This window comes from Marmota marmota, unplaced genomic scaffold, assembly GCF_001458135.2.
Source record: "Marmota marmota marmota unplaced genomic scaffold, marMar, whole genome shotgun sequence".
NCBI lineage: Eukaryota > Metazoa > Chordata > Mammalia > Rodentia > Sciuridae > Marmota > Marmota marmota.
This window is the reverse complement of record NW_026000205.1, coordinates 462,869-472,564: the sequence shown is the minus strand read 5'-3', so window position 1 is coordinate 472,564 and position 9,696 is coordinate 462,869. Positions and strand designations below refer to the sequence as shown.

Below are 9,696 nucleotides of genomic sequence, written 5' to 3'. Positions count from 1 at the left end.
ATGTAGCAAGCCAAGACAGAGACACAGGGAAGGGAGCCCTGACAAGGTGCTGTCCTTAAGGGGCCGTGTTTACAGGCAGCTCCAGAAAATTTTGAAACTTTTGAAAGTAGGTGCAAATAGGACATTAGGTGTCACTTATAAATTCTTCAGCCTGTGCCACTAAGAACAAGGGCATTTTCCCTGCACAACCATAACTTCATTCTTCTCCTTAAGAACTTTAACATGATATGATCTAACAAAAGTCCATATTCAAATTTCCTAACTGTCCCAATTATGAGCTTTAGAGCATTAAAAAAAATCAAGATTCTACAATGGTATTCTTTCCCCACCCCAAACTGGTTGATTTAGGTCATAAGCACAGCCTAGAATGATCCCGCATAGTAGAAGTAACACAGGCCACATTGGAAATTAAAAATCCAATATGAGGAAGGACCCAAAATTCCCACTCCTATTGCCTTGGACATAGTTGCAAAACACCTTTATCAGTACCTCCTGTGTTCAACCATAATCAAAACTCAAGTTTGCCTGATTTAGAAACACTGCCCACCCAAACTGGCGGAGGGAGGACCAAGGCAGTGCCTAGAGGACAATCTGTAGCTCTAAATTTTAATAGGGGAAAAACAAAAGTCCAAAAGGAAATTAGTAAAGCAAACCATTCCAGAAAGTAGAAAAAGAACAATAAAATGAATGCACCAAAAGTTGAAAGGAAACATCAACCTTAATAGAGGTTAATGAGGAAATTAAGGAAAAGGTGTGGGCAAGGATAAGAAGATGGTTCTTGGAGGGAAATTGTTATTCTTTTTCATTTATCTTCAAATTTCTCTCTCTCTCTCTCTCTCTCTCTCTCTCTCTCACACACACACACACACACACACACTCCTAGCAATAATATCCCTTAACATTTATGTACTTTTTTGAGTCCCAAAAAAGTCTTAGTCCACACGAAGACATGGTCATTTATTGTTAGGGACACCAGGCAAGCCGCTCCCGCCCTCCACGCCTTGATTTCCACCCGTGTAAAATGGGGACACTGATGGGGCCTCAGGCAAAGGGTCGCAGCGAGGAGTTCTCCTGTTAGTGTGGGTGAGGCGCCCAGGTGGCTGCCGGCACCGAGGAGGCGCTACGAGTCTGCGACGATCAGCGGTGACACCTGTTAGAACGAGCTCTTCGGCGGGGAACTGCTGGGTCAGAGGGCGTGTTCCGTGTCGCCAGACACCGCCACACAGCGCCGCTCCGCAAAGCTGTTTCCACGGCTGGCTTCGCCAACGCAACCGCGAGTCAGACTCTCTGCTCCTCGCCTTCTCCAGGGAAAGTGGATCCCGGGGAGGTTTTTAATTTGCATTGATTTTCTAATGAGTGCGGCGACGCGTTCTCTCAAGTAGACGGTGGCTTTCAGGGCCCGCTGCGGGACTCTCCTTGCGGGGGCGGTGGTCTCTGGTGGCGGGGGAGCTGGCGGCGTGGCCAGGCGGGGCTGCGCTCGGGAGCGCTCCTGGGCAAGGTCCCGCCGGGGCTGGCATTTCCCTGGACCGCCTCCCGGAGCCCGGGTTTCTCCTCCGCCCGGTGGGGACTGAAACTCCTCACCGCATCAGACTGCTGTGACAACAGGAGGCGAGTCGCTCCTCCATCCATCACGACCTCCTGAGTGCCAGATCCTGTCCAGGGATTTATAAACCTGTGAGCCCCCGACATCAGCCTCTCAACCCATGGGGACAGCACTGCCTTGATGTCCTTCATACAGACGAGGAAACTCTAGGCTCAGCGAGGTAAAGTCACTCACGGAAGGTCGCACAGCACTTGACGGGGCTGACTGCATCAACCCATTCAGTTTCGCTCATAGAGTACCCGGAGGGTAAATGGCGCAGGAGGCAAAGATCTTGAATTGAAGAACTGACATTCCAGGGGGAGAGGCTGACATCCTGGGGAAGGGGCTGGAGTCCAGGGGGCGGAGCTAACACTCCAGGAGGAGGGGCTGATGTCCAAGTGGGAGGGCTCATATCCCAGAGGGGGGGCCTGAATGTTAGCTTGGGGGCGGGGTCGACATTCCAGCCGGGGGTACTTTCCATTCTGGGGAGCCTGCAGCCTTCACCTGCTGGGGAGCCCTGATCTCGCACGTGTTGGCCCCGCACATAGTAGGTGCAAGTCCCTCCCACGGGTGGAGACTGCAGCGTGAAGCTTCTACGCTGGCGGAGCGCGCAGCTAGGGGAAGGCAGTCCTAACCCCAAGATCCCAGGCAGGAGAGAGGTTCGCCTCCCAGGCAGGAGGAGGTAATTATGCGATCTTAATCACTACCTCTGTTTCTCGCAGGCAACGCGGGAGGGGAGGCGTCGCCCCCAATCTGGCCTGGTTTGAGATGTTCCCAGCCTTAGGAGACAGTCTGTCATCAAATGTCGGAAAATAGCTGTCATGAGACTCCTCACCTCGACACGTCCCCAGCCCCGCGCAGGAGCCCTCCCCGCTCGTACACCGTCGGTCTGAGCGCCCCGGGCCTTCTACTCCTCGCAGAGCAGCTGCGAGGTATGAGCCTAATTCGTGCACGGTGCTCCCCCCCTCCCCAGGACGCGCTGCCAGGGCCGGGATTCGAACTCAAGACCGTGGGAGTCCGGCGTCCACCCGCTTCCGCAGCACTGCCAGATGCCCCGTGGGCTCCGGGTGCCCACTCTTGTTCGTGTGGAATACAATGAGGAGACGATGTGACCACCTTCTAACTGAATTTGCCTACTGAGTCTGTGGAGATGGGCACCAACCACCAGAGAGGTGCTCAGGCTGTAGGCGAGAGGGGCTTGGCCAGCCTGCCGGCGGCCAGGGGGGTGGGGCTCGAGTGGGGGGGGGCTGGATCCCAGGCTGAGGGACTGGGGGATTTGCCAGGGGTGCTGGGAGCCATGACAGGTCTGTAAGCAGGGAGGGCAGAGGGTAGAAAGATCCCTGGTGGGGGTGGACAGAGGCCAGGAGGAGGCTGCGTCCAGGGTCCAGGGGTAGAGGAGGTGGCCTGAGCGTGGAGGGCACTGAGCTGGAGAAGGTGATGGGGCAGACACTGCGGGAGGGCAGGGGGCCCTGCTGGGGGAAACCTGGCGGTGGGTACAGATCCAGGACACTCCTCCTCCTGCCTGGCTTCACCTCCTCCTCCACATCTCGGGCAGTTTGAGGTCCACCGGTGCCACCCCTTCCCCTCTTCTTGGTGCTCCTTCCTCTTTCCCAGTACCTGTCCTACCCACTGCCACCACCGCCTAGCCACTCCCTCCAGGTCCCCCCTTTAGCCATCTTGGGTGTAGACCCCCTTTCTCTGCAGTCTGCCCCCAACTCCCCACCCCCTTCTCCTTCCAAAGGCAAACTCAACAATGAAGTGACTGTGTGACCTTCCGAGTGTCTCCATTTGCTGGTCTATAAAATGGGTGTATTGATTTCTTCTTGCTGCTGTAACAAAGTATCCAAATTTGGGGGCTTCAAGCAACACAAATTATTCTACAGGTCCTAAAAAGTTCTCTGGGCTCTTGAGGAGAGTCAGCTGCCTTTCCCAGCCTGGCGAGGGGCCCACGTTCCCCACGGCCTCTTTACATCTGTCCCTGGCTCCCACTCTTTCACCTTCCTCTTCCCCACAAGGACCTCTGTGGCCACATCAGGCCCACCTGGACCACGCGAGACGGTCTCCCTGTTGTCAGAGGACGAGAGCAGCAGCCTTAGTGCCACTGTGGCCTTGGCTTCCCTTGGCTGAGTCATGGTACACATTCCCGGGGTCCCAGGGGTTAGAACAGGGACCTCCTGGGGGCCATCCATCTGCCACCTCAGTGGGCACAGGGATCCCGGCTCACCTCATTCAACAGTCTTTATGAAGCATCAAGCGCTTTCAGGTACAGAGTGGAGGGAACCCCTGCTGTCCCTGCTCTGATGGCGGTTCAAAGTGAGAGCATGGGGTGGGGGACACAAATGATTGGCAGGAGGCCCAAGTTAAAGACAATAGCTGGTCATGAGCAATAGGAAGAGGGATTAGGGGAGAGCAAGGGAAGAGAGGCTACTGCCCCCTCCCATGGCCTGGGGACTTTTTGGGGACCAGGACATGCTGAGCAGACCTGAAGACCCCACCGGAGGCATCCAGGAGGCTGCGGGAGGAAGGGGTGCCGCAGGCAGCTGGCACTGCAGGGTCCAGGCCTGGAGGTGCCCGGTGCAAATAAGGACAGTGGGGTGGATCCAGTATGGTCATCATTCATCACACGTTGACGGACCCCTGGTTCTCCAGCCAAGGAGTGTGCATGGGGCTGGGGTCACACCAGAGGCCAGAGCGAGGGGAGGGTCAGCAGGTGGGAGGTCGGTGCTCTGGGCCTGCAGCCCTAAGCTCTTCCCTGGAGAACTGGCCCGAGGTTTTGCTGTTTCCCCCCTGGTTTTAGCCCCCCCTCCTCCAGGCCATCTCCAGACCATCAGCTGTCCATGTAAATTTGTGCCCAAGCCGCCTGCCATTCAGACCCCTGACGGGATGATTCTGGGGATGTGACTCAGCCTTCGGGGGCTCCTGGGTTGTTCAGGAAACACACTGAGACGGTTCCAGTGGAGGGGGGTCAAGGGAGTGAGAGGGAGGGAAGGAGGTTCCAGGCAGGACTCTGCTTCTTCCTGGAGGGGGACATGTGAATGGGGCATTGTTAGGTGAGTGGGAGTCTGCAGGGTGGACACAGGACTGTTCCTTTACTCATCCTTTCCCAACATGCCCTGTGGCCTCGTGGGGTTTGGTGGCTCAAGGAGTTATCGGGTTTCATCAGGATGACATGATGCAGCCACAGTCGGTGGCCCTAGATCCCTTCCTCAGTCCTTTGACTTCCTGGCCGGCTCAGTTCCTTGTGCTCGCTCTGTGCCTCAGTCTCCCCCTGGTAAGATGCAGGCAGCAATAGTAATGTCCTCACGGGGATCTTGGAAGAAATTAAAATGATGTAAAGGACATCGCACACTGTCTGTTCTCAGTGGACACTTAGTCCTTGCCCTTGGCATAGCACCAACCCACTCTGAGACATGATGCATACAAGGACAGTGGTACCTGACCCAGTCTGATGGGGTGAGTGGTGGCCAGAGAAGGGTTTCCAGGGAAAGTGGCACCCAATTGGGTTTTGAAGGATGCATAGGAGTTTGCTTCTTCAGCAAAGGGATGAGTAACAGCAGGGACAGTGCTGTTTGTGCCTGTGTGTGTGAGAGGTGTGGCTTATTCTAGGAACTGCAGAGCAGAGGGAAGTGGGGAGCTGGGAGGCAGATGGTGGGCGGGGCTACAACAGGCAGGGCTGCAGGCCGGGGGAGGGGCCGAAACCACCCTGGGGATACACAGAGGGGAAACCGAGGCCCAGGCTCAGCCCCACTCAGTGGCCTCTCTCATTCCCAGCCAGGCCCCGGCTCCCACTTCCTCTTCCCTCCGCTGTGAGCTGCCCACAGGTTCCACTTCCAATCCTCTGGGGATACCACGTTACTAGCTCCTGCTCAGACACCCGGAAGACACCTACCCTCCACCTGCCAGAGGAGGACACCACAGAACAGAGGGGATACAGTGAGGCCTGCAGACAGAGCTGGCCTTGCAGACAGATCCCCCGAGGCAACACCCAGGCCTCAGGGTCCCACGGTGTCGGCTTTGCAGTGGGATTTTGAATCCCTCTTTCTGGGCTTTGGTTTCTCCACCTGGAGGAGGAGCTGCTCAGAGAAGCCACCTGGCAGGTAGGGCTCTGAGATTTGGAGATGCAGAGTCCAGGAGGTCGAGGACAGAAGGGTTGAAGGGCAGGAGCTGGCTCCGGAAGCCTGTAGGCCTGATGCTGGGGGGAGGCCAGAAGAGGCGGCAGTGGGGAACAGGGACAGCCTCCCAGGATTTCCACCCTGGGCTGAGGGGCTGGGACCTTGTCCAGGGGTGCTGGGGAGCACCGGAAGGGCTGCCACCAGGGGAGGGACAGGTCAGCTCTGGAGTATTCCAAGATGGGCTGGAGCAGGAGGCTGGAGGCAGGGAGGCTGGGGAGGAAAATGAGTTCTGAACGGGGTGGGCGCCGTGGGCAGAGCCAGGATGGGAGATGAACAGGAGAGGATGATGCCCGGGCCTCTGGGTGGACAGTGGGGCTGACTGCAGGACCTGGGTGGTTCTGGGGACGGCGGCAGGTCACACTAATGTGGTGGCCTGTGGGTCCCCACAGCATCATCCAGCCCATGGAGGACCCTGCAGAGACTCCGCGGTTGGCTCCCCATGAGGCGCTGTGCCTGCCCTGGGCCTCCCTCATCCTCCTCTACTCCCTGGTGGCCCTCACCTCCTACTTGCTGGAGGTGACCAGCCACGGCCTGCTGATCAAGGCTGCGGGCCCCCTCCTGCCTTCCCCTTTGTCGGCTGCCTGGTTTGGCCACCAGGCCACCACCGATGCCATCTTCACAGTCCTTCTGCCGCTGACCCTCACCTGGACACGCTCCTGCTGGCCCCTGGGTGCTGCCTTCTGCCGTCTGGACCCCAGCCTGGCCTTCCTGACCTTCTACGCCAGTGGCCGCCTGCTGACCCGCGCGGCTGCTGACTGCCAGGCTGTCCTGCTGCAGCCCGCCTGGGCGCTGGCTCACCACACGGCTCGCCAGGTGGTTTTCTGGGCCGCTGGGTTCTGGCTCCTCCTGCTGGGCCTCGGTGGGTCAGCCCTGCGAGCCCTGAGGGACCAGGCAAGCCCCGCTGACCCCTACAACAGGACACCTGCAGGGCAGCTCCCCAGCCAAGGCCAGGGCTCCAGATCCTGGGGCCACGTGCTGGACCAGCTGGTGTTTGGGCTTGGGGTGCCCCTGGGGGTGCTGAGCACCTTCCACAGCCTCCTGCGGGCCAGGCTGTGGTTGGCGAGGCTCCCGGGGCGGCCCCCACTGCTGGGCGTGCCCTGGGCCACCAGGGCCATGCTGTTTCTCTGCTGGTTCCCCTTCCACCTGCTACTCCTCCTGAGGCTCCTGGGGATGCAGGAGGCTGGGCTGGACCTGGGGGACGTCTGGGTGCTTCTCAGACCCTTGGGGTTCACCCTGGTGGTGGCCAGTGGCTGCCTCAACCCCTTGCTCTATGTGTGTGTGGCCCAGGCCCTCAGGCGACAGCTGTGTCAGTCCCTCTGGTCCTGCCCCAGGGGAGCATCTGGGGAGGAGACTGGTGGGCTGAGCCCTCCTGCAGCGACCTGAGAGGCAATTCCTGGGGCATTAGGGACAGCTGGTGAGTAGGGGAGAGGGCAGATTCCCATCTCCTCCACCTCCAGGGAAGAAGGCGGGGCTGAGCTGAGAGGCTGTCCCGCGTGGTGGGCAGAAGGGGAGGAGAGGCACAGAGACAGAGAGGGACAGAGACCCAGAGGGAGAGGGGCCAGAAAGGGAGGGACACAGAGACCCAGGGAGAGCAGCAGCGGGTGGATAAGGTAGGCCAGGGGGAGGAACAGGCACCTGGGGAGGAATCACACAGGCACAGGTAGCAGATGGGAGCTGGGGCAGGGAGGAGGTGACAGACGGGTCAGGCTGCTGGGTGGAGGCAGAGATAGGGCTGGTATCCAATGAGAAGTGTGGGAAGAGAGAGGGGCAGACAGACAGACAGATGACAGGGAGACAGAGACTGAGAGACGGCTCTGAGACAGGGAGAGGCCTGAGTCTGGATGAAAAGAAACACAGGCGCCACCTGGAACTGGGCAGGTGATGGAGGGTGACACCCACCCTGGTTATTCCAGGTGGAACAGAATAAGACCACACTGCGCCTGTGGGTTGTTGACCCCATTGTCTCGCAAATCTTCAAGTCCACTCTTAGCAAGCTTTCTCTGCCGGGCCCTGGGAAACTACCTTTGTTTTCAAATTTCCAAATGTTTCCAAACTCAGTTAATTTTTGCGCCACATTCCGAGTCTTCCATGCAGCCACACAACTTTGACCTGTGCTCAACTCCAAGGGAGAACGGCTGTGTTTTTTTCTTTTTTTAATGCATCCGGGTATGCCTCTTGACCCTGGCTGCACCTTGGTATCTCCAAGGGAAGCTTTTAAAATAAAATCGATGCCGGGCCCATCCCCAGGCGTGGTGGTTTAAGCGGTCCAAGGTGAAGCTGGGCTGGGGAATTTCAAAAGCTCCCCGGGGATGCGCAGGGCAGCCGGCCGAGGGCCATCAATCTCCACGTGTCTGTGGTTGCCCAAATGCAGCCTTGACAGCTCCCAGAACACTGAGAAATCTTAAGTGGTCGAACCCTGAAGTGGGGGTGAGGAGTGGGAAGAGGGAGAAGAGGCTCCGTTGGCGTGAGTTTAAAACCACAGCCCGCCCTGCGAGCGCGCGGAGGAGAGTGGGGCCGGGAGGGCGCGTGCGCAGGACGGGCTCCCTTCCCTCTGCGTGGGGAGCCCTGGGGAAAGCCTTTGGAGGCGGGGACACTAAATTGAAGTGGGAAGGGTACAGCAGGCAGGGGGGACAGCCAGGGCAAAGGCATGGGCGTGTGGCATTTTAAACCATCTTTGAGTTCTGTGTGAGCATATGTGAGTTCTATGTAGAGCGGAGGGGCCACCGGGGACGGGTGGGAGTTTTAAAAAGAAACCAGAGCGAGCCCGGTAGCCCCAGCCTCAGTGCCAGGCCAGGGGCTGGAGGAGGAGGAACCCCAAGGGGGCTGTGAGCAGGGAGGGCAAGGTCAGCGCTGAGGACGGCCCCACGGAGGACTGGAGGAGACGGGAGGCTGGGGCAGGTCCGGGGAGAGAGAGCCCAAGCCCAAGCCGAGAGGAGCGGCAAGGACCTCCCAGGTCAGAGAATTGTGGTTTTGCGGAAATCAAAGTTCCTTTGCGGAGCGCGACCCTGGAGCTAAATTCTGCAGGAGAAAATAGTCCAACACCGCCACCTTCTGGTTCTTCGTCGTTTTGCAACCAAGGACTCATCAAATTAGGATGCTTTGGAGAATTACAGAGGGCTCTATTCCCAATTATGCTGAAATAATTGGCCTAAAGTATTTGTAATCCAATAAAACATTGATCTGAGCTAAAATCATACCATGACTGTGAATATTCTCGTAATTGGGATTTCCTAGTCCTTTCCCTGATAAGTGATTTACAATCGCTATTCAGAAGTTAACTTTTCAGATACTGAGTTGAAATTGTTTCTAACTAGATGAGATGTAAATGAACTTCAAGCAAAGGCTGGTGGCTCCCAAAGCACTCACTGAGGTTGGAGGCATGGAGTGGACAGCAATCCAGGTGGCTGCTAACAGGTTGCCTACCTGGGGTTTTGGACACTTTTATAAAAAGGGGCATGGATAGGGGTGTCCAAGGTTGAATAGGAGTTTGTTAAGAAAACAGAGGGTGTGTTCACACAATAAAATAATGGTGAATAATATGGTAGTTAATTACAGACCCTTTGTTGTTCAGAACGTCCATTTACAACTTTGATGTCAGTTCATCCTTGCTGTGACCTTCCAGGACCCATCAGATTAAGATTTCTATCTTTGTCTGACAGAAAGGGGAAGATGAGGTTTGAAGAGTCTGAGGTACAATGCAGGCTGTTTTAGTGCTGGGTAGTAAACTTGCCATGTTTTCTCCCCTCTGTGCCTTTGGGCCTAGAGTGGGAATGTCCTTCCCCCTCTCCGAGTGCACCCGGGCCTGCAACTCATTCCCCAACCCAGCTCAAAAATTAGGCATCTGAGAACCTGGGGTTTCATTCCCCCCTCCCTCAGACCTGGGGTCCAGGCCCAGTGCCCCTCCATCAGACCCAGGGGTCCAGGCCCAGCCTCCTCCCTCAG

The 9,696-nt window shown here is 57.3% G+C and overlaps 1 protein-coding gene across 1 annotated transcript; it reads left to right on the top strand.

Moving 5' to 3' along the window:
* Positions 1-5,894: 5,894 nt before the first annotated feature.
* Positions 5,895-8,933, top strand: LOC107151546 (formyl peptide receptor-related sequence 4). The gene has a single exon (XM_048791206.1). The coding sequence runs from the start codon at positions 6,118-6,120 to the stop codon at positions 7,135-7,137; it is 1,020 nt and encodes a 339-aa protein (XP_048647163.1). The 5' UTR covers positions 5,895-6,117; the 3' UTR covers positions 7,138-8,933.
* The last annotated feature ends 763 nt before the right edge of the window (positions 8,934-9,696 follow it).

Bases quoted from the DNA above. Each gene is read 5' to 3' on its own strand.
- LOC107151546 (XM_048791206.1), top strand. From the start codon at position 6,118: ATGTGGTGGCCTGTGGGTCCCCACAGCATCATCCAGCCCATGGAGGAC.